Genomic DNA, 25850 nt, shown 5'->3' with positions numbered 1-25850 from the left:
GTTCTAACACGCCCCCACATGTCTACATCACTATGTGGGAAGATTTGCATAACGCCGCCCAACTGTTCAGACAAAGAAAGTAGTATTGCTGTAGTATTGTTGCTGCCGCCGCCGCTATATCGTGTGTTTCGTTGTGAAAGCGAAACTACTTTGTTTGGTCTTCCAAAAGAGGACACGACTAGAAATCAGTGGTTAAGTTTTATTTACAACACTGTTCCAGAACACTTCAACCCAAATATTCAGATGTGAGCAACGCATTTTATGGATACTCCTGGAAGAGTAACTACAATGCCGGCTGTTCTGACTCACAGACTGTAAGTATGTTTTTATATTTAAAGGATTTGCCACTGATGATTCAAACGCGAGTTTTGGGCAGTGTAGAGTAGCGCTTGTTGTTTGTCGTTTCTCCGATCACAAATGCAGACATGGTTTTATGTTTATGCAGCGCACTGCAACGCAACCCGTAAAAAGACAGTATAAATCATTATAATCAGTAATTATGTCCCCACTGGATGCAACAAATGCCTCGTTTATAATGGGTTTTCATGTTTTTGTCTCGTCGCTCCGGCCGGACACGGCATCATCACAGTATGGTGAGGGGCGTAACATTTCCGTCTCACGCTTGAGGTATTCGGCCAATCACAACGCACTTGATAGCTGGCCAATCAGAGCGCACCTTGCTTTTCAGACCGATGAGTTTTGTAAAAATCGACACGTTTCAGAAAGGCGGGGCATAGAGGAGAAACAATGTACAGTATGTTGAAAATAATGTGTTTTTTAACCTTAAACCGCATAAAAACATTTAATTACACCAAATACACAAAATAATGTTCTTTTTTAGCAGCATCATATGACCCCTTTAATGAATTGTTTACTTTAACAATATTTGAAGGCTACATGTTAATGTATGATTTACTTAGTAATTAACAGCATTATTAAGCAAATTACACTTATTTAATGTTTTATTTTCAAATAAATAAAAAAAAATCATTTTTGCTATGGCACTGAAATTGGTGGTATTGGCACCGATTACTGAAACTTTGGTAACATGACAACACCAACGGGCATTAAGCAAATGTTTGGTGATGTGGCTTTCTTCTGGAGAAATGGCATGGACTTTATGCTTTGTATCTTTGCACATCATTTACATGCACAAAATATTACACTTAACTTTAGTGACTAAAGGAAAGAATTAAAAAAAAAAAATAACCGTAATAGGTGCCCCATAAAGAGTTCTTCTAAGGCAGGAAAAGAATGGACACTGCTGGACAAATTATCCAGCGGTAGCTCATTAGTCACTGGCAGTGCAAAAAGAAGTCCTGTGTCTGAGTTCTTGACTTACAAAAGGCACCCGGCGACCAACACTGATTTGAGAATCAATGACTTTTTCCTTGTTGTACATTTAAGTAGCAGTGGCACTTTGAAAAGCAGTAGTGAAGTCTCTGTTGTAATTTACTCAACCTCATGTCATGCCAAAACCTGTATGACTATATTTCTTCTGTGGACTGCAGCGCTACTGAAGTGGTTTTTCAACATGTCCCAGCTATGTCAGAATTAGGTCTTGTACATTGTGTTCTGGTTAGGCTTGGTTTTGTTCCCGTGCCATGTGTTCCCTGACCTAGTTTCCTAGTGTGTGATAGTTTGCTCCCTTAATTACAGATGTTGTTCACCTGCTGTTTTATTACTCATTAGTTCTCACTGTTACTGAAGCCCTGTGTTTCCTCAATTCCTTTGTCCAGTATCCACCTTTTTCTTCAACAAGTTCCCAAGTTTGCCTGTGTGGATTATAACAAAACTCTTCTAGTTTTTATCTCATTCATCATGTGCTTCTCTACAACCAACAACACGTTACAAAATGCTAATTTCTATACAATGCATGTGAATTGGGACAGGGGCAGTCAAGCTCCATATGTAATAAAACCAGCATATTTGGCTTGTGTACAACATTCTTAGTTGTTTGCGGTTTTTACAAAAGTAAAAAAAATTTGGATGACATGAAGCTGAGTAAATGATGACAAACAATCTATAACATTAAGCTATCAAAACAAGTTTGAATGATTTAATTGACTTATTTCAGGAGGCGTTACACACTAGCCCTGACCTGATGAGGCTCACTCTTTGGGTCGCTGTTTCAGTAGCGTCTAGGGTTGGTGGGACGCCTTCGACGAAGGCAATTCCGTAAAGCAGGAAGTTGTTGAGGAAGTTCTTCAGCTCTTCGTCGCAGCTCATGAATTTGTCCCAACTGGCAGAGGGCACCTTAGCGCTGGAGTAGATATCTGCGCTCCACAAGATACGAGGTTGCACGGCACTTCGCTTCTGGCCCTCGTAGCTGTTCTGGGCCAGCCATGTGAGATTGTACCGAGTGATGTGACCATCTGGCCCTGGAGGGGATCACAAACACCATGGAAATGGCTTCATTAGGAGATAACTATGATCAAGATTTTCATCAGTTTTATCAGTGGACGATATTACTGGTTCAGTGATGAGTCCATCAGGGTATCTGCAGTACAAGCTCAATCAACAAAAATGCATTAATTAAAAAAATAATAATTCTGGGATACAGTGAGGCACTTACAGTAGAAATGAATGGGGACAATATGTAATCAGTTTCTATAGTGTAGCCAACACCATAAATGTGAGAAGAAAATTGCTTACTAACTTTTTCGGTGTAAAGTTACATCCAATTTTACAACTTCATTGCCACTGCAACACAAGACTATAAACCCGAAACCCTAAAGCAGCGAAAAATGCTGATTTAAACAGATTTAGAGCACCAAAATACACGTTTTCACAGAAGAATGTTGAACTTACATTGAATCTGACTCATGAATGTAAAGCTAAATTGATGCCAGTCTTTTGAGATGGACCTGCGTCTCTCTAGGGATGGACTTTATTGGGGCAAAAGTCATAGTAAGTGTTAGTTAATAGTGAGAATTGGTCCCTAAATTAAAGTTGAATGAATTGGTCCCTAAACTAAAGTGTGACCACAAAAATTATTTGACAAGAATTAAAATGTTTAATGCAACAGCTATTGTACTGAACGCAGTACAAGTTTTTCTTTGGTATAATGTGAAATGAATTGTGCACAGTAATATTAAGATTATACAAAGACACATTCTGATTTCATATCAGCAATACTGATAAAAAGCTAATGTCAGGGCAGTTAACACCTCTTCACACCAAATATTTCACCAGTCGACTGACACAATCAATCGTGGGCCAAAGTAACACAGACACAAAAGTCACGAGAAAGGTTGGAATGCTGTAACTGACTGTTATAATAATGTAATGCTGCCTGTAAAGTGAATCTCAGATGTCTGCTGAGTTTCGTAAGAGTCAAAGGTTTCTGTCTTTCTCTCAGAGTTTTATCTTTACTTAGGAAAGAGATATCCATCTTTGTTTGGGAAGAGCGTTAAACTTATCTTAGCACACTGGGACCACAATCTCCGAGGAGAGGACTGAAACATGAAGAAGTCGGTTTATCTTCCAATGCCAACATTAAGCAATCTTGCAGAAAACCGTGAACGTTATGTAAAGGTGACACATTCAGTGATTTTATTTTGTTTCAATCAATTTTGAAAGGATGTTTAGCAGGATATGAGGAACAGGGAATAAATAAAACGTGAGCCAACCAATCAGACAAGTCAGACAAGAAAAGAATTAAAAATCGCATGAATGTCGATCTCATCTGTCGACAAAATTACAGTCACTGATGCCTCTCAAGGAATGACAGTCAATTTTATAATGGTTACTTTACTAAAATGATGACATGTACAACCTCCAGAGGGTGCGGCCTTCTTTTAACATTTATTATTTTGAAAGGCCTTCCTTACCGTTTTCAACAACAACTCATAGTTATCATGCCTATCAAGCTGCAAAAACAACAACAACAAAAATGGAACTAATCCATATTTGTCAGTAAAGACAAACATGGCATCACATCAGACCTGGAGAAAATAAAATAAAGAGTTTTGGCATAAGATTAGGATGATCAGTGCATAATAACTACATTTTGACCTGTTCCCTGCACAAAGCTAGTGTACAACTATGCACACGAGCCATATGAGCTGCTGTTATGAATATAGTCACGGAAAAAGGAGACAAAATAACTGAATAATAACTACAGCCTACTTTTATGGTGGTTTTCGTTTCTTTTTTTGAGCTTGAGGGTGAGGAAATAACGGCAGAATGTTCCTTTAGTTTGGTAAACTAGTTTCACCGGCAGACATCTAGTAGTGGTCGGCCGATATCCGGCATTTTTCAAATATCGGCATCGGCCGATAAGTTTTCCTGTTTGGCCGACATTCTCCCTCTTGTTCGCTGTCGTCGTTAACAGTTCTGTCTAAATACGGACAGAAATCTGTCTAATAATCCGATAGAACTGTTAAACAAAAGAATTAAAATGTATACAAAAACTATTATACAATTGCTTTTATATTATTAGTAATAGAAAGGCAAACATTATAATACTTTCTCGTTTACCGTCAGCATTCAGCAAATACGCATTTACATCATTTAAACAAATCTTTGGCTGGCTAATGAAAATGTAATTTCACAAACCATGCAAACTTAGTCGACTCCAGTTGTGAGATCTTGTGAAGTGTGCATTTGTATCCTGCATGATTGCGTGTTCTCTGCGTGACTTTTGGCCCGTGCAAATTGAATGCTTTAAAGTCTAAACATTAAATTTGTGATTTCAAATTATGCTGTGCTTTATGCATTTGCCCACTGTCATATTCATGTCATTTTCACTGTGTGCTGTATGTAAAATGAGTGTTATCTTGGCTTTATATGAAAAAAATATGTTTCCCAATGCACACAAACTTCCCAGAATACTGAGTGCTCGGTTGGTTACAGTTTACTTCCTTTTTAATTATATTTTTATTAAATATTTGTGAAAAATACTTTGTCATCTAAAGTATAAGTAGGCTGTGTTTATTTTACAAATTTATTTTTTAATCCATTTTCAAATTTCTTAAATATTAATTAAAATAAATACAATTATATCGGCCACCCTGTTTTCAAAGATATCGGCATCGGCTGTCAAAAAAACAGTATCAGTCGATCACTAATATCTAGTGGTACTCTTGAATGATTTGCCGTTGAACTGGATCAAGCCTTGTTCTGCGCTTACATGTGAGGAAGAGGTTGTTCTCATCCACTCTGCTCTTTGAAGGCCTGATGTTCAGATCAATGCTGGCAGTGTCCAGGTTACGCTGGTTCGTTTTTGAGTTGTAGCATGAAGCGGAGCGGCAGTGATCTCTCAGCCACACGTAGTCAAAGTGCATTACAAGACCACCACAGCTGAGCTCTGCAGAAATACATGAATTCAGTAGACTTCTTTACAAGCATTTACTTTTATTATGGCATGCAATTTAATATAATTCTGCAATGATGTGCATATATCAGTAAGTAATGTGGATATAGAAGTGATAGGCTGATAAATCAACCATTTTAGTGAATTGTGAATAAATAGTGTGTAAAATAAAATAATCATTCTATCATGAATTGCATTACATAAATCGACATTACAGTGGCCTTTTCTCAAGATATCTTTATCAGCCATTTTTAATCTAAAACACCTTGTTTGATCCAGTGTTGTTTTAGTACCATCAAATAGTTTTTGTTAATATTTGGAATTAGATTTTATTTTTATATTTTCTGCTTTCACTTACATTTTTAAGTTTTAGTTATGTTTTGTCATTTTTATTAGCATTTGTTGTTTTTACATGTCTATATAGTTTTTATTCATTTTGATTTCAGTTTTAGTTATTTTAGTACAGCAAGTGAAACTAAATGAAAATAAATTTCAATTCACATTCATTTTATAAAAAAAAAAATGGTTAACTAGAATAACCCTGGTTTGATCATTGTCTCTATCTATAATTATTTGGTTGAGAATGAGATACGAAACGATCCTTGGCAGTTCTACACATTTCAAAACTGCCTATAATAACAATAACATGTAAATATTAAGCTATTTGGGATGCAGCTGTTTGGGAATGCATGTCTCTCACCCATGCAGTCAGGCAGCAGCTGATAGCTGCATGAAGATGAATGGGCTGCAGTGTGCTGTTGTAATCTCTTGCTCTGAGAACTGGCTCCCAAACACTCCAAACCTTGTTTCAAGTGCACATATCCACTCAGTCTGGTCAACAGTCTTATCAAAGCCATGGTGACCTGCAAAGAGAGAAGCACCCGTGCACATAATGCATTAATCACCAACACATGCAGCCAAATAGCCTCATGCTGGATAACACTACAGATGTAATACAGCGTATCAGTGTCTGCATGCATGCATGTTACTTGCTGCGCACGAGGAACTTCGAGCTCGCGCGTGCGGTGGTGACAATCACAAAACTTCGGTGAACTTCAATTTACGACTTTTTACGTTTCTTATATACTCGTTAGCATTAATCACTACACTTGAACTTCATCCCCGCCATTGTGTCCATGATGTGTGCGTCCACGCAAGCGCTCAAATCAGCCGATTCTACTACGTTGAAGACTTGCTACTTAATATTCATGAGCCAGAGCTGTGCCATTGGAGGTTACCGAACAACGTTTACATCACGTAATTAATATTAACAAGTCTTCACCAAAGCCTTCACCAGAAGGTTACCACGCAACATCGCATCGGATTTATTCATATTAATAAGCCAAGCCAAGCCTTTACTATAGTAGGATTTTTTTTTTTTTTTCAATTTTAAATATGTGCTTATTCTTACAATTATTTTCCGGCTTAAAGGCTTACTGAACGCCATTTACTTTACACTATCGACATTAAAACTATATTTATTTTATAACATTAACATTTTATACATTTTCATAGCACTTCAAAAATAATTGTACAGTAATCATCCGTAAATAAATGTAAATTAAAGCCACTTTCACATTTCTTACTAGTATGTTACTAGTTATTCTATTTTCCAACTTGTTAAGCATAGGCCTATTTGTTCATTAAATACTAATACTTTTACATTTTTTTGGTAGATAGTGGACTAGAAAGCACTAGGTCTTTTCTTAATGACAAATACAATTTGTTAAATATTAAGAATAAAATATCCCGAACTCAACAGCTGGGTACTAGTAATATTTCCAGAAAACTTTAATACCATATAATATACTATATAATAAAAAATAAAAAAAATTCTCTCCCTCCCTCCCTCCCTCTCTCTCTTAAAGAGCATCACTTTTACAGTCAGCGTGGCTACTGACACTTGGTGGTAGAATCTAACATTGCAGAATGAACAAGCAGCATAGAAAACTGCTGACCAGCAATGATGTCAATGCTGTATGCAATGAAATAAATACAATTAAATGGAGTTTGTTTTTATGTAACCTCAGGTAAGTAAGTAGGCCTACGTCTTTGAAGACACAGTCTATTATTTGGTACTTTTTTATATTATTGTGATGTATATGGTAAAGTGAAATTTATATTTATGTGTTTGTGCTTTAACACCGTAATATATAAATTAATTATTTAGATCATTTATAATCAATTATTATAAATTGATGATTATTTCCTTATGGTATAGTACCTTTAAATGGATTGTGATTAAAAGTTATACTATACTGTACAAAACATGCTGTTTTTGTTTTTATTTTTCTAAAAAGGATCAAATAAGGTTAGATGTGCTATAAAAAGTGCACTTTAACAAGTTTTTTTTTTTTGTCTTGAAGTCCTATAAAAGTACAATTTACTTTAAATGTAATTATCACAAAAATAATTATGCTTCCAAGAACATAGGCACATAATTAACTGAAAAAAGTCAGATGTTTGACAAAATAACCTTATAAAATTCACTACTACTGGATGGCAGAGTAGGCTACATATAGTGTACTTCACTTGGGACACAACTATTGAGATGCACTCTAAAAAAAATAATTCAGGGGACCTGTTACCACAACTTGGATGCAAGTTTAAAAAAAATTAGTTATTCACATATTAAATCTTTTGAGTTGCCAACATTTTCATGAGGTCCCCTTTTGTCCATAGATTTATGGTGATTGTCTGAAAATTAAAACACATTCAAAATAAACAAATATTAGTGTCACGATCTCTAGCTGGAGTGCCCGTGAGCTTTGCTAGAGGGCACTCCACTCCAGACTCTTGCCACTTTACCCAGGACTCCATTTCCCATAATCCTTTGCACGGACTCATCAATTGCATCACCTGTCTCTCATCAAATCTCATCATCAGTTCACAGTAGTGATGGGAAGTCTGGCTCTTTTCAAAGATTCAACTATTTTTATTCATTGTTTCGTTACAAAAAAATACAGTTACTATTATTTAACATTTTAATAAAACTTTATATATAAATTGCCATGAACTGATATCATCTTTTTAGAGATTATAAAAGCAGCACTATTTGCTGGTATTCTGCCATGCCAAACTATGTACGCAGCAGCCAAAACAAAATAACAGTGTTTTGTGAATGTTGATGCTTTAATAACAAATATTTATCAGGAGCGTTTATGCTGGGATTTCATGTAAATTTCACGGATGTAGTCACAGAAAAAAGTTATGTAATTAGTAATGTAACTAATTACTTTTTAAATAAAGTAATCAGAACAGTAATGTGAATCGTGATTACTTTTAAAAGGAGTAATCAGTAATCAGTCATTTAAATACAGAGTTCTGGCATGAAACTCTAGATGGCGCAGTCCGATAGGTCTAACTCAATCTGACCTAATGACATCATTATCACATGGCACAGCTGATTGGTTCTCTCCTGTATCGTTAGCCAATGAGCTCGCTGCTCCGCATTCAAATATATGACTACGGCTTACCGTAGCAGTTGCAGCTTGCTTCAGAAACCCTCCACCTTCCCCAGCTCCACCTGTATAGATAGGTCCCATCGAGTTCTGCAATGAAGCATGAACTTTCATTCTAATAAAGAGTGTTGCTGCTTTGAATTTGTCATGTTCAACATGAACTTGTCAAAGCTCTTTATTTAGATTTTTTGTGTGCCATCAGTGGGTATGTAATGGTGAGTTTGTCTTTTTCCCTTTATAACCACTGTTTACGTATTGAGTGTTTGTGTATGCATTCATAATGATAGCAAATTATCTGAAATCACGTGGAATCGACCACATTTATTAATTTAATTATGCAAAGCATGGGACGGAATGGAAGGGTATTATGTTAAGTATGAATATTTCTGTACAACACAATAGGCCTACCAGCATATTTTTGAAAATAAATAAAGGTTAGAGACATATGTCCCTGTCAGTCATGAGTACCTTTGTGCTTGCATGTGATTGTACTCAAGATGAAGCCATGCCTTTTTCAATGTTAATTTTACTAAATTAATTGCATTAATTTATTCACCGTCTTTCTTGCACGCTCTCTAGAGTGAACGCTACTTGTGGTGCTCTCATATGTGATGGATGTTGCTGAAAATTGTCGTATTTATGGTCTACAACTATTATTACCTAAAACTACTGTTCATATCAGTAGTCACTTTTGTGACTTCAGAGTAGGCCTACTGGTGCACATCTCTAAAATGATGTAGCTATTATGCATGTGGCTGTTATGATGTAATGGCCAATTACAACAATTAATTTGAAAACCCAATAAATTAAAAACAGATCTTACCTTCTGGGGATTTAAGGCAAGTTGGAGGTTAAAACATTATGATTAAGATTCTTTCAAGTATCTGAAAATGTAAGCAATTGGTGCTATAACTGGGTTTTCTTTGCTTTGTGTAGCTGAGATGGTAGTGTTGAAATGGCAGTTGATGACGTCCTCAGAGCTGATTTCTCTATGACTTGACTCTGCTTTCCCCAGGGTTTAATCTCAATGCAAGATCAACTGAAGTAGACCGTTTGGCTGACTTGCTTTCATGGGAGGAGGCATTTGATCTTATGTTAAAAGGTGAGATTGTGGTTAAGGATTAGTGTTTTAATGTTGTTTTGGAGATATAGAAGGCTGTGAATTTTATGCTAGGATTTTGTTCCTGTTGTGCTGACATATAGTTTTGTGTGTGTGTAGGACTGTTGGGTGATGACCTGCAGAAGGGTGGCCTCTTCCAAGAAACAAATTCTAGTTATCGAATGTCTGTGGAGGAATCTGGTTCAGACGTGCCTGGTAACTACAGCCAGGATGCTGAAGCTGAGAGTCCAGTTCAAGCCCCGCTTTTGAGTCCATCTCTGAGTCTTGTTATCTAACAAAATTGGTTTCGAATGAATGGTCAAACCTGGATATTAATTGAGTTTTCAGTGCTGAGTTATGCAAACTCTCGAATCCTCATTATAACAAACACTGTGTAGATATGATGTAAATTGTAGATCCGTTGACTTTAACAGAACTGTGAGATTGCGATGTTCATCACGGCACCAAATAACCTTCCAATACAACTGTAGTCATGTTTTGCATGTGCTGTAAGTGGACGGTAGCCAGTAACACGCTAAAGTATGAGTTCAGTTGTGCCGAGGAGTAGCGAATAATGATGGTAAAAATAACCATACTTCAGAATGTTTATATCAGAATACTGTATATAAAATGTATAAAGAACATTTTAAATATATAGAAAACATGTGTATAGAATATATAAATATTTACAGAATATCAAAATTGCATTGAAGTGTACAGGTTTGCTTGTGTCGTGTAAACACCTTACTGAAATTAAGCCCTTACTCTGCTTATTGGACATAATCACATTATTGGTGCACATGTAGTCACTGTCACGTGACCTACCTGTGTCAGCTGCGTTGTGTCAGTGCCATTCATAAATCTTCTACTGTGGCGTCATGGGATAGTAAAGTGTCCATCATATACATTCATTCAGAATCACGCCGGAAGTAGTAGGTCATCCGGGTGCCTTTTGCTTACTGTTTTATGACATCACACTGTTTTTTGCCAACTATATAGTAGTGAAGTATGTGATTTCAGATCCAGCCCTGGAACAGTCACTTCCTTTTGCATGCATGCGTTTAGACAAGCTCTTTGAAAGCTGTGCGTGATATGAAACGGACCACAGAAAGCGAAGTAGGCTATACCCAGGCCTTTATATGACCAAAGTCCACATTAGATCACAATCGGAAGTTATTAGAAACACTCAATGGTAGTTTAAAGTGAGTTTTGAGTAAAGGCACAGTATAAATCTTATAATGTCTAATGTATAATGATGATAGTTTTAGCTCTAATGCACCTGTTACCCTGCTGTGATTATATTTCATGATGTATTCTGTGGAATTAATTCATGCAAGTTCATAAGAAAAGTTTGGTTTTGTTTTTTAGAAAGATGCTGGATTATTCTCATTGTCCCAGCAGATCTGTGACTATAACCAAGTGCAGAGTGAACAACCAACTTTTTAAACTTCTATGCGCATGGATCGTCATGTGACATGCGTGTTTGGTTGTGTAGTGTGGACGAAGATCTTTTCTGAAACACAGTGGAAATGCCAGTATGGACGAGGATCGTTTTCATTTAAAAACACCATGTAAAAAACGAAAGACAATGCACTAGTGTGGACATAGCCTAAAGCAAAATCATAATTATACTCACTGTAGCTTTGAATACATTATCACTGTGGCTTTCTCTGGTTCTGAATTACTGGGTACTGTGCAAGCATTGAAGTTTTGTTCAGAAAACATGTATTGCACATGTAAATGAATATATAAATCAGGCTGCAAAGTTCATATAAACGGAACTTTCAGAATCTGAAATCGTATTTTGATTCATTTGATTAATGTCAAACAGCTGCACCATCAGCACTGGTGCCCCCCAGGGATCCGTTCCCTCCCCACTGCTCTTCTCCCTCTACACCAACCACTGCACCTCTACCGACCCCTCTGTCAAGCTCCTGAAGTTTGCGGATGGCACCACAGTCATCGGCTTCATCCAGGGCGGTGACGAGTCTTCTTACAGACAAGAGGTTGAGCAGCTGGCTGTCTGGTGCAGTCTTAACAACCTGGAGCTGAACACACTGAAAACAGTGGAGATGATAGTGGACTTCGGGAGGAAACCCCTGCACTCCCCCCACTCACCATCATATTTTAACATGTTCTTCAACACAGCACCCTGACAAGTATATGTTGTTGTTTTTTTTCTTCATTTACTTACAGCGGAATACAAAGGAAACATACTATTTTATAGATATCATTGTTATATCACATCACATTAATATACCAATCGTAACATTATTTTTCTAACTTCCGAAAATGGAAAGTGAAAGAAAAATGTACAGCCCATTCAGTCAAAAATGACAGATAATAAGGCTTAATCTTATGATTTAAAATGACTTGTCGCATTCTTTTTGAGTGGAACTTACGCAAACCAGAAGAGCCTCCCATAATTTAAAACACAAGGCTCTTTAGGAAAACGGTGAATTAACAAAAATAATGCATGTAAACATATAGTGAGTGGAGGAAAACAGTGGAGATGATAGTGGACTTCGGGAGGAAACCCCTGCACTCCCCCCACTCACCATCATATTTTAACATGTTCTTCAACACAGCACCCTGACAAGTATATGTTGTTGTTGTTTTTTCTTCATTTACTTACAGCGGAATACAAAGGAAACATACTATTTTATAGATATCATTGTTATATCACATCACATTAATATACCAATCGTAACATTATTTTTCTAACTTCCGAAAATGGAAAGTGAAAGAAAAATGTACAGCCCATTCAGTCAAAAATGACAGATAATAAGGCTTAATCTTATGATTTAAAATGACTTGTCGCATTCTTTTTGAGTGGAACTTACGCAAACCAGAAGAGCCTCCCATAATTTAAAACACAAGGCTCTTTAGGAAAACGGTGAATTAACAAAAATAATGCATGTAAACATATAGTGAGTGGAGCTGCCATGGCACTGAAGTAAACTACATTCTGAGATGACCTCAGCTTGAAGGAAACAGGTATAGCACCTTGAAGGATGCCACCTTAAAATTTGTCTAAGATAAGGCAGCATAATTATTTAATTATTTTCTGAACAGCCTTCACTTTGGGTGTATACCCTATGATGCCTTAAAATACCTTCTTACCTGCTTACTACAGTTTGAAATGGTGTAATTGCACCCCCTCTGTGTGAGTGAATAGTTTGAGCTAACCCATGCTTTACTTGGCAGTGACTATCACAGATCACTCGCTGTCTGTGACTGTTGTTATGAGGAAGTCCCTGCAGCTCATTGGCTCTGCCATCAAACTCATCACTGCCAAGGTGAGATGCAAAATATTTAGCATTCTAAATGTGCTTCAGGGAGTTTTAGTAAAACAAGTGGTGAGCATTTGTTTTTCCAATATACCGTCACTTAAGAATTTTTTTCATTTAAATCATGCATCTTTGTAGATACTGTTATGATGCTTTTAAAGGGATAGTCCACCAAAAAAATGAAAATTCTGTTATCAATTATTCACCCTCGTTTCTAATCCAAATTAGCATGACTATTTCACATTGACTTCCACAGGACAAAAATACAGTGGAAGTAAAAGGGGGCCGAAACTCTTTGGTTACCAACACTTCAACATTCTTCTTCTTTGTGTTCCGCAGAAGAAAGTAAGTCATACAGGTTTTTAATAAGGTGATTGTTGATCACCTTACAGGTTTTTTACGGTTCACATTTCTTCATCTTAAAGGAACAGTTCACCTCAAAATTAAAATTATCGGATTATTTGCTCGTTCTCACGTCATTCTAAACCTATATTATTTTGTTGTGAACCACAAAAATGTTTTGAAGAATCTTTTAGATCAGTCATTATCACCCTGATACACAGAGCACTTACAAAAAACAAATTTACAAGAAATTAACAAAAAGTAAATTTTATTAGGTAAAGTATATTGGGGTAAGATCAATTATTTTACCACACGCTTCCATTTTTTTTCAATGCATAAAAAAGTAAACAATATTAAGTTTGCTTAAAGAAAATGTACAACTTGCAGTATAAAAAAATCTTAAACTCATAGTTGACTGAGACTACTTAAACGCGTACTTTCATAAACATAAAAGGGGTATACTTAGTAAAATAAAAATAGCAATAATAAAAAAGTTGAGTACTGCTAAAGTACACTACAAAGTGGTCAGACTATTTGATTTGGCTATGCAAAGATTCTGAGAAAATCAAGAGTGTGTAAACTGCAGTAGGCCTAACTGTAAAATACACACACACACACACACAAACGGATAAATAGCTTACATGTCATTTTTCAGCTATTTTGTTTCTTTACATACTCGGAATTAGTGCTCTGCATTTAACCCATCCAAAGTGCGCACACACACAGCATATTCTGAGAAAATCAAGAGTGTGTAAACTGCAGTAGGCCTAACTGTAAAATACACACACACACACACAAACGGATAAATAGCTTACATGTCATTTTTCAGCTATTTTGTTTCTTTACATACTCGGAATTAGTGCTCTGCATTTAATCCATCCAAACTGCGCACACACACAGCAGTGAACGCACACCCGGAGCAGTGGGCAGCCATTTATGCTGCGGCGCTAAAAGTGTAGACGTTTCATTGGTCGCTGAAACATTGGCTCTCAAATGTTTAATTTTTTTTAATTTTGTGAATTAAATAGACTACTTAAAATGAAACAGCGTGGGGTTGGGGAAAGGGGTTTTGAACAAGTTAATTGATTAACAAAATGCGAGTACAAAATGTTGAGTAACAACATATAATTTTAGGCACATACTTTAGAAGTGGTTAATTGCAGATAAAAAAAACAGACAAATGTACGAAAATTGCATCAATGTTTGATAAACAGCGCAAAAAACAAAACAAAAAACGAGTTAGACTACACAACCTTTGGGTTACGAGTCTGACTCTCTAACCATTAGGCCATGACTTCCCTAAAAGTCGTAGCCGAAAAGTGTAGAAGTTTCATTGGTAGCTGAAACATTGGCTCTCAAATGTTTCAATTTTTTTTAATTTTGTGAATTAAATAGACTACTTAAAATGAAACAGCGTGGGGTTGGGGAAAGAGGTTTTGAACAAGTTAATTGATTAACAAAATGCGAGTACAAAATGTTGAGTAACAACATATAATTTTAGGCACATACTTTAGAAGTGGTTAATTGCAGATAAAAAAAACAGACAAATGTACGAAAATTGTACTGGTTTACGTTCAAATTTTCTTGTTTGTAAATTACAGTTTTATACTGTAAAATGTACAGGTTTTGGCCGTAAATGTGTTTACAGTTTTTCTGTGTTTTTTACAAAATTATTCTGGCAACCACAGCTGCCAAAATTATTTTGTAAAAACTACAGAATTTTTTTTACAGTGAACGCTACCACGCAAATTGCTCTATTTGACAGCCTCCCCCATAATAATAATTTTAGGTCCCACTTTATATTAGGTGACCTTAACTATGTGCTTACATTGAAATTAATCACTTCATGCAATGTACTTATCGTGTAGCCTACACACGTTTTTACATTGTACTTATATTTGTAAAAATCCCTGCATGTAATTACATCTGTAATTAATTTCTGTAATTGCGTTTATAATTAGACTGTTGACCCATCCCTTACACCTACCCAAACCACCAAGCCTGCCCCTAACCTTACCGTATCCCGCCTCAATAGCAGCAGTAGTGTTTTGCAATACAATATGAACACAATAAGTACATTGTATGTACTGTAAGTACATAGTAGTTTAGGCCACCTAATTTTATTTGCTTGGTAAGTCTAATTTGATCATTTCAAGTCAGGTTAAAAATGTCAAAAATGCATATCTCGCAGGTCATTCATGCTGAAGAGGTTTATTCATGTTTTACAGAGAAGTAACATCAGTGCCATGCTTGTACGTGTACTGTACCACGTCTCAGTTTCTGCAAACTCATGACATATTATCCAATTGCTGTGGCTATGAATTGAAAAATATTGAAAATGTGTTTTCTGAATGTTACACGGGCAGTTAGATTCAGGACAGTAACGCCCAAAGCCACGATGAAGTCTGAAATCATTTAGACCATAAGAAATACATTTGAGACTTACATTTTAAAATAGCATCTTTTCCAAATTCATACTTACATATAATGGGGAATCTGACCCCTCAATGCACCCGCTGGCAATGACAGCTGTGCAAGAACTGTACGAGACAATGTAGGCTACAACTGTATTCTTGAAGTCATCCTGGGACCGGGTTCACGAAACAAAAATTCTTCTTTACTGCTGTTTTCTTTAAAAAAAAATCATTGTAGGTTAACTTCCATCTTGTCTTAATTCCCTAAAGGTAGGATATTTTATGAATTAACTGGTTTATTTAGGGTATTGGGTTATTCAGACCTCTCCATCCTGATACATAAGCATGTATTTTTTACAAATTTTCAAAACCCTTCACACAGTGAGCACAACACCAGATCATTTATGAGAAATGCACAACATGCATTCAGCAACTACATCTTTCAAATTGCATGAATTATTTTCTCTCTCAGACGCAACCACTGCCAAAACTCTACAGGCCGGTTTGCATGTTTACATCAAAACTGCTTAACCCAAGTTCAAAAACTAACATAATACAAAACTGAATAAGAGAGCAGTTTGCTACAATTCTACAGTAGCACCATACTGAAATATATTCCAAATCTAAAAAAATGAAATACTATCAAAACAATTAGATGTACAGTAGCTGAACACCAGCACAGGTGTTTGTCTTTCAGTTTCATCTACACAAAATGGAAAACTGAAACATTGGCAGAATAATGCTGTAATGTAAATGTGGACCGTGGATTCTGTGGTGAATTCTAACAGTAGAGAGTAATTTTACAGAAGATGTTGTGTAATGCTAACAGTTGTTTGTGGTTTTTAGGTCATTGTTTTATAAGTGACGAACTGTGTTTGTGGTATTGTGGTATTCCTGAGGCCTGTAATTTTTCTTCTTAAGAAAAAAAGATGTTCTTAAGAAAATCTTCGAGAACTTATTAGGAATTTTTCAAGAAATGTACAGTACTTATGAATATTCCCACAATCATCTTGGAATTTATCTTAAGGAATGCCTTAACTTCTTTCTTAGTGAATCTGGCTTTTGATGTCCCAGCGTGCCCTTTTTTATTTTTTTTGAAACAGGTTTGGTATGATCGTAAAACTTCATCACAAAGGAGGAATATTGGCAGCCAGCAGTGAACATGACTCACCTAATACATACATGATGTACATAATAGAGCGCTTTGAAAATATCAGGATTTCTGCATTGATTGCTCATAAAAATCTGGTCTGATCTTAAAGGAGTGGTTGATTGCGATTTCACTTTTTTAACTTTAGTTAGTGTGTAATGTTGCTGTTTGGGCATAAACAATATCTGCAAAGTTACGAAGCTGAAAGTCCAATGCAAATGGAGATGTCATCTTTTAAAATGCTGGCAGTTTAATGCCTACAAAAACAGCTGGTAGGGACTACAACAAGTTATTTCCCGAACTCTCAATTATAGACGAACACTAAACTAATAGTACAAAAATACTTTTCACATCTTTGTTGCATATGCTGATTAATCATTTGGAAAAGGAAGGTGAACCCTTGAATGTAGTAACCTGTAGATCCTTTCAGGTAAACTTTCAGTTTATCAATACTTCACCGTTGTCTTGATGGCAGAGCCCTCTTTAGGTTGTGCATCTCATTTGACTTAAGGTTGGGACTCAGAAAAACAAATTTTTGTCTTTTTCAGCCATAATTTATTTGATTTCCTTGTGTGCATTGAGTCATTGTTTTATTGCACCACCAAACCTGTCTAAAGCTTGAAGTCATGAATATCTTGATGCACATTTGCGAAGTTTCCAGACCCTAGAGCAGCATTAAACCATGATGCTCCTACTTTACAGATGAGAAGAGGTTTTGCTTGCATGCAACAATCACTCTTTTGTGTGTGTGTTATTGGTTAAGTCAGATTGTGTTTGTCTACAGCTGACTTAGATGAAGATCGGACCACATTTATGATTTTATAAGTAATCAATGCAAAAAATCCATATATTTTTTAAACAATTTGTGTACTTTTTCCTGCCACAAAATTTCCATTGCACTGTTAATCCATTAAGAAGCATTTATGGTAACACTTTACTTTAAAGCCTTTTTGTATAATGTATTATAGAAGTAGTTTTAAGTCATTAATTATGCCTTGTAATGCACCGCATTGCATAATCTCAATAATTGTAACCACAGTTAGTACATTATAACACTTATCAATTCATTGTTACACTATGCATTTTAAATTCGGTTATAATTATTTACGACATTATGAATAATTATAATGCATTATACGCTCTAATAACCCTTTATAAGATATTATACATAAAGGCTTTAAGTAAAGTGTACCGAATTTATTTTACATGTCTGTATACAAAAGTTTCAAAAACACTCCCCTACTCACAAGTTCCTTGAACAACATACTTCCTCCTTCATATTTAGCTAGAAAATATCAAGATAACTCAAAAAATATTTGTTTTCAAATATTTGTTTAATGAACTTTCCTTGAGAGTGAAGTGCACAAGTGCTGCTTTGCGCTGATGTTTACTCTTTTTGGGCTGAACCGACATACTGCTGAACTAGTTCCTTGCCCTACTGGCATTCTTGGCAGAGTGCTTAAATGCCCAGAGGATAGCAGTTCAGGAAAGTTTGCTCAAACAAGACATTGTGATATTGTGACAACTATTTGCTTTCTGTCATTCAGTTTTGCTCAAGTGTTCATTCCCATACCTTTGTTACAGTAGTTTTCTTTTCTTGTCTTTTCTTTCCTGGTTACATTATTTTGCAACACTTTGCAAATGAAGAGTTTTTCCTTTTAAATCTGTTCTGTGATCAATTGGGCAATTGTGAATCACGTCCAAATTTCATATAACAAGCATGGAATTTGCCACAGGCAAAAAGGGTAAGATCAAGAAATATATTTGACTACAAGTCACTGCAGCTGTTTCTTGGTGATAAAATGCAAATTACTGCGAGCCATGCAAATCAAGTCACGTCTGTTTACACTCCTCATCATCCACCTGTGAAGAAAAAAAACAGTTTACCTAAAAATTAAAGTGGTCATTGTTTACTCACTTTCATGTTGTTCCCACACCCTTATAACCTTCTTTCTTCCATAGAAAACATGAAAAAGGATCATGTTAATGTCACTCTTTCATACAGTGATGTACATAATAACAACGGCTGCTCCAAAGAGGGCATATAAATACCATGAATGTAGTCCATGTGACTTGTGCAGTTACATTCCAAGTTGAGATAGATTTGTGTGAGAAACAGATCGAAATTTAAATCATTATTTATTGAAAATCTTGCCCCCACTCACAGCTTTCAAATATCACAGACCTTCAGTCAGGGTAGCATCATATTTCATCTTTGATAGGAATGAAAACAAGGCTGTGAGGGACAGAAGTACAGGATTGTACTGTTGTTTGTTGATGAAGCATCTTTCCAAAAAACTTTTAACTAGACAATAAAACAGTTTTCAAAGTTTTGAGACTTTATACAGCTTGTGTTATTTTAAAGACTGGAAGTTTATCCCTCACATGTAAAAATTCAATATGAATTGACTAAGGTCTATATGTGTTTACAGAATACAGTCTTCGAGATGAGTTATGCCAGGTTGAATCCAAATTGAGATAAGATGTAACAAGTATGTTTAACAGTACAGAGTAAAGTGCAACATTCAAATGCAATGTAACGTGGTACAATCAGTGTGATATGTTATATTAATAACTATAATAATATTAATACAGTGCTCATTCTATACCGAAGCATTGAAATAAAGACTGGGGTTCAGGATTTGTGGTTAATTCAGACAGTCATCAAACCAAGACATTTTGTAGTCCAATGACTCTTAACTGGTTTTGCTTTACGACCCAGATTTTACATCTAATGGTGGTTGCAAGCTTTAAAAAGTGACTCAGCTGATGGAGTCATGATGCATCAGTTGTTCACAAGCCTGACTGCTATGCAAGCAGTAATGCTCAGTATAGTCTGGTCTTGCTATATCTTATGAATTGCACAGGTATGAAGATGTCTTCTAGATAATATAATCAAAATATCTGCTGTCAGATACAATACAATAGAAGCTAGAGCTGAACTATTCAACTCATAAGACATAAAGAGTTTAATGTCTGATCTTTTTCCTACAAGAAACAAGACATTTCACTCTGAGTTTAAACAGATATTTACATGTGTCAATATTTGGTAGTAATTGCTTCAAAAGAATAGGATGTGTGCAACCAGCCAGCCTCTTCACACATCTATCTATCTATCTATCTATCTATCTATCTATCTATCTATCTATCTATCTATCTATCTATCTATCTATCTATCTATCTATCTATCTATCTATCTATCTATCTATCTATCTATCTATCTATCTATCTATCTATCTATCTATCTATCTATCTATCTATCTATCTATCTATCTATCTATCTATCTATCTATCTATCTATCTATCTATCTATCTATCTATCTATCTATCTATCTATCTATCTATCTATCTATCTATCTATCTATCTATCTATCTATCTATCTATCTATCTATCTATCTATCTATCTATCTATCTATCTATCTATCTATCTATCTATCTATCTATCTATCTATCTATCTATCTATCTATCTATCTATCTATCTATCTATCTATCTATCTATCTATCTATCTATCTATCTATCTATCTATCTATCTATCTATCTATCTATCTATCTATCTATCTATCTATCTATCTATCTATCTATCTATCTATCTATCTATCTATCTATCTATCTATCTATCTATCTATCTATCTATCTATCTATCTATCTATCTATCTATCTATCTATCTATCTATCTATCTATCTATCTATCTATCTATCTATCTATCTATCTATCTATCTATCTATCTATCTATCTATCTATCTATCTATCTATCTATCTATCTGTCTGTCTGTCTGTCTATCCTCTGTCTGTCTGTCTGTCTGTCTCTGTCTGTCTGCCTGTCTGTCTAACCAGTATTTCCGTCTGTTTTAGGTGTAGGACACACAACCACAAGAGTAAGCAGTTCTAACAAAGATGGCCTGAAGTCAGTTGACACCTGAGACTGATTGCACAGAATCAACACTGACAGTTGCTGAGAGCCCTATCAGACTTCAGTTTTACTTCTACCACAATGGCCTTATTGAACGTTACTCTTCCCTGGAATGTCTCTTTGGACCTCAACCACAGCTATTTCAAATCCAACCTCCCAGAATTAGAGGACACACAACCCACGGGGAAGAACTGGCCAGCCCTTTTCATTCTGGCCATTATATTTTTTACTGTTGCGGGGAATATACTGGTAATTATGGCCGTGTCCATCGAGAGCAAACTGCACAATGCCACCAACTACTTTCTGTGCTCACTGGCCGTGGCAGACATGCTGGTGGGATTCCTAGTTATGCCAGCCTCACTAATTAGTATTCTTTACAGTAAGTACTATCCTTTTTTTTTTTTAAAGGAAACCTACCTGTACATAAATTTACATTTCAGGTGCACACTTGATTCACACACAAAATTATCATTCTCATAACAGTAATAGTTTTCTTATGGTCATAAAAATAAATCATTAAAAAAAATCTTGATTGCCATTGGATGGGCTTAAATGTCTTTATGCAATATATATATATATATACATATATATATATATGTGTGTGTGTGTGTGTGTGTGTGTGTGTGTATGTTACCACGGTTTGTTAAAAGGACCAGACACTCTGCTCTACTTCTATCGGTCTGTGCCTGTGTCTCTGAAACATCTCCTCTTGTTGTCTGTTTCCAGATCACTCCTGGCCTCTCCCTGAACTGCTGTGTCCCATGTGGATCTTCCTTGATGTGCTTTTCTCCACAGCCTCCATCATGCACCTGTGCGCCATCTCTCTGGACCGCTATATCGGCATCCGTAATCCAATCAAATACAGCCGTGGCAACACACTTCGCAAGACCATGATCAAAATAATTTCTGTCTGGACCATTTCTATAGGTGAGAATTAAGCAATCAATTCAGAGTGACATAAGATAACATTGTGGTTGATGACCCAAGTCAACACATTTCAAAACAGGCCTTCACCAGGCTTAAAAGAAAACAAGAATGAAGCCTTAATACCACAGATGAACTCAATCTTTAATTGAAATGGTAAGAAGAATGATTGTTTGAATGAATGAACCCACATTTAATTTGTCGTTGTCTGGATAAAAAAAAAAAAAGGAAATGAAAAAAAAAATTTGTGCCACAGTTTTCAACCTTCCAAAATTAAACTGGGAAAGGAAAAAAGTATTTTAGCATTGAAAAATGACACGCTTCACTTTAAATCACAGAATACAGACATTTTCGAAACTTGGAAGGATTTTTTTGGAAACTTTCAGAATATTTTGGGAATTTTCGGAAAGTTTACAGAAATTTGCTGCCCCTATGTAACCCTACCAAAACAAAACACAAACTCGACAGAATTTTCATTTTTGGGTGAACTGTCCCTTTAAACCTCATTATTTATAGCTTTATATTCATATATTATAGCATTATATGTTATAAAGTTATAATATTTCATATATTATAGCTTTATATACCTCATAATTTAGAGCTATTTATTATTTATAACCTCATTATTTATAACTATTAATTGTTTATTTAAAATGTCATGTAGATACCATTTCTGATATAATATGATCTTACCAATGGTTACAATTAAAATTTTGAAATAAAGACATTTAATCAATTCCAATTTATTAATTATCCGAAGTGACTAAAGTGACATCCGAAGTGGCTTCTTCCATTTGCCTGATGAAAAACAGATGCCATTATGAACACATTTCCAAGAGTGATGTTTCATCAGTCTCTTTACAACTCCCTTCACTCTCATTACAATTTGTGTAATAAATGAAAATATATTCTGTAACAAAAAGCAATCGAAGTTGCCATGCTGCATTGAACGTAAAATTATTGGACTATGATTTACAAGAAAAATACTATCTCAGTCTTTCTACTTAAAAAATTCACATTTAGTTCAGTGTGTTATTTGCCATTTATTTGTAAAGTTTCTACACCATTTGTTCCCCCAGTGTACAGGTGATTAATGTTTTTTTCATAGCTTTTCAGATTGCTAAACTGGGATCAGTTTACAAACCTCTGCACACAAATTGTTGTAATGAGGGAATGGTTTACAAATCAATTTATAAACAGAGTACAGATTAGTAGTTGCTATAATTTTTTATAGTATTGTGACCCTACAGGTCGTGGTATTGATCGTGCTCGACCCTGCTCTAGACTTATAGCTGAAAACATCGGCAGCTTCTGAGTCTGAAAAACATTGCTAGATTAGGTTGCAGGATGTTGCAGCTGTTCCTCCGCTCGTTTAGCATCATGAGCAATAATGTGAGCAGTCAGGCAAGTGCTCTGACCCTGTTTCTGTGTGCTTCCCGGGGCATCACAGACTCTGCTTGATGTCTTTACCTAGAGAGTACCCAGCACTAACAGGAACTGACAGGAGAAGCGTCTACTGCTGCATCAGGCTCTCCGTCACAGTCAGCATTCCAACCCTATTATGTATTTAGCATTTCTGATGCATACAGCTTGATCTTTCTGCACAGCTCTTCTTATGGTTTTGTGCTTAACACCCACCAACCCTATAGGCATTTCTTTTTATAAATATTTTGTAGTTAAATAAGTTGCAATATTGCACCATGTTGGTGACATTAGACCATCTGTCTCACTTTTCTCTAAGGCTAATTTTGAAGCAGCCACGCATTTACCTAATCCAGAAGAAGGATCTGCTGTTCTTGGTCAAGAGTTTTCATCATCTTAGGATGTGTTATAATGAGTAGCGATCCAACGCTAGAATTTGTTGTTCTTAATGTTTAAGCTGAGTGTTTGTTGCAGGCGGCTGTTTTCAGTCTGCACACAGATGAGTGCAAAAAAGTGTGCTATAGAAATGTTAATTTCAGTTATTTTTTGGCCATTTCTCTTTTGACCTGAAATGAGCAAATGCTCTAGCGCTGATCTCTGACTCTTAAAAATAAAGGTTAGTTTTGTTTTCATCAATACCAATACAATAGAAGAACCATTTCTGTAAAGAACATTTCAGTGAACAATTCCTTAAAGAACCTTTTTTTTCTTAACCTGAAAAACAGGTAAGTTTTTTCAAATACAAGGAATATTTTGTATAATGAAAGGTCCCATGGATGTTAAAGGTTCTTCATGGAACCACAGATGCCAATAAAGAACCTTTGTTTTTTTTAGAGTGATTTTACACAATGAAAATTAAAATGTATTTATGCTTAACCTAATTATATAGTAAGGTCACAACCAGCAAACAACAAAGTCAAGCCCATGCATGTGACCTCATCTTGAAGTATCTCTATACTGCCAAGTTAAAGCTGCTTTGTAAGATTTCTGCACCAGTAATGGAAGATTTGAAAAACAGAATTGCTAAATTTATTATTATTGCTATTGTTCAACAAAATATCTAGTTCTGCAATGACCTCAAACACTTCTGTTTGCCGTTGTCTTGTTTTTGCCAGTCATGCAAATACTTTTATGCCTCGCATTAAAATTCTGCCATTGTATCTTTCCATTTCAGATCTGGCTTGCGTTCTACCTGTGCCCTTGGTTTGGTATTACATAGTAAACTTATGCTTTGAACACAAGTCCCTGGATTGCACAATGAAACAAACAGCATTCTTTTTCTATATAAAAAAAAAGGTTTTTAAAAACGTCTAGATTTATTCAGGCCGTTTTAAATTGATCAGTTAGACCCACACTCTAAAAAATGCTGGGTTAAACCAATGGTTTAATGCATTTTATGATGTTTATATCAAAAAATGAAATGTATTTTCTTTCTCTTTGCTTTTTTATATCAAATATTTTTTTTATATTTTTAAAGTAATCCAAAAGTAATCTAAAAAGTAGTCAGATTACCTAAAATATGTAATCTAGATTTCATCATGTAATTTGCTTTACAAACCAGTGTGTTCATGACTACGATAATAAATTAAACTTAGCTTTTATAACAATAAATAACAGTTTGCAATGCCGAGCAGCATATCGGACTGTTGTTTTACAGCTAAAGCGGATGAGACTGGAAGCCTTGCACATTTAAAAGCAGCACTATGTAACTTTTGGCGCTCTAGCGGTTAAGGACTGTGTAATTTTTTTCTGTAAAACCAATCTTAAATGTGTTCAGAAAAGTTATCATCGTTTTAGTGACACTGACATAAATTATAAACCAAGTATGAAAAATGTCCAGAGTTTTCATGTTATTAGATTTTTAACAAAAAATTTTACCAAGGGGTCGTTTTACCCCAAATTTGGGGCAAAACGCCCCCATGGGAGGGGTAAAATGCCCCCCAGTCTGACAAAGCAATTTGCTTTAAACATTTACAGCAAGATCAGAGTGCATGCAGTTTTAACTTAAAATAAAAAAAGAATATAATTAATAATTATGGTTTGCAAAATTATAATAGCCTATTTGAAAAAAATTGTTAGCTGACGCTAACTGGCCAGGTAACTAGCTACCTGATGCTAACTTGAGGTCATTTTTAAATATAAAGTCCAAATATTTTGATTCAACCAACTAGGTAGAATACATTTGATGGAAAAACTATGGATTTGATGTTCAGAACAGAATAACTACAGTAATTGCCCACTGGGGGCGTGGGTTTTACCCCACTGACTATGTTTTGGAAAAAAATTATGTCATTCTGAAAATATAATTATATATAATTATAATTCAAGTAACTAGTAAAGTAACACATTACTTTTTAATTTACAAGAGAATATCTGAGTTACTTTTTCAAATAAGTAACGCAAGTTACTTTTTTTTCTAATGTATAGATTGACAGCTCTGGTGTCCCCATGTTGAGAGAAATCAGATGTTACTGTAGTTCTAAAATAAATATGAATATGCATTAATTCATCTCACTC

General features: G+C 35.4%; 2 protein-coding genes across 2 annotated transcripts in view; one reads left to right on the top strand and one right to left on the bottom strand.

Annotated features, from left to right (window-relative positions):
* Positions 1–6544, bottom strand: part of tmlhe (trimethyllysine hydroxylase, epsilon) — a 16685-nt gene extending 10141 nt beyond the window's left edge. Inside the window, exons 1-5 of the mRNA XM_016267665.1 lie at positions 6311–6544; positions 6018–6180; positions 5135–5311; positions 2102–2381; positions 1686–1775 (exon numbers count right to left, since the gene is read on the bottom strand). Of these exons, the coding sequence (XP_016123151.1) occupies positions 1686–1775; positions 2102–2381; positions 5135–5311; positions 6018–6174 (704 nt within the window). The 5' untranslated portion in view covers positions 6175–6180; positions 6311–6544. The remainder of the gene's footprint in view (positions 1–1685; positions 1776–2101; positions 2382–5134; positions 5312–6017; positions 6181–6310) is intronic.
* A 14390-nt stretch (positions 6545–20934) lies between these two features.
* LOC107581968 (5-hydroxytryptamine receptor 2C-like) lies at positions 20935–21925 on the top strand. The gene is made up of 2 exons (XM_016267664.1): positions 20935–21366; positions 21714–21925. Exons 1-2 carry the CDS (start codon positions 21069–21071, stop codon positions 21923–21925), a joined length of 510 nt encoding a protein of 169 aa, XP_016123150.1. The 5' UTR covers positions 20935–21068.
* The last annotated feature ends 3925 nt before the right edge of the window (positions 21926–25850 follow it).

Source organism: Sinocyclocheilus grahami, unplaced genomic scaffold, assembly GCF_001515645.1.
Source record: "Sinocyclocheilus grahami isolate Dianchi unplaced genomic scaffold, SAMN03320097.WGS_v1.1 scaffold39.1, whole genome shotgun sequence".
NCBI lineage: Eukaryota > Metazoa > Chordata > Actinopteri > Cypriniformes > Cyprinidae > Sinocyclocheilus > Sinocyclocheilus grahami.
Note: the sequence above shows the minus strand (reverse complement) of the source record. Positions and strands in the feature narration are given on the sequence as shown.

Bases quoted from the DNA above. Each gene is read 5' to 3' on its own strand.
- LOC107581968 (XM_016267664.1), top strand. From the start codon at position 21,069: ATGGCCTTATTGAACGTTACTCTTCCCTGGAATGTCTCTTTGGACCTC. The intron at 21,367-21,713 runs GTAAGTACTATC...GTCTGTTTCCAG, and splicing joins ACTAATTAGTATTCTTTACA to ATCACTCCTGGCCTCTCCCT.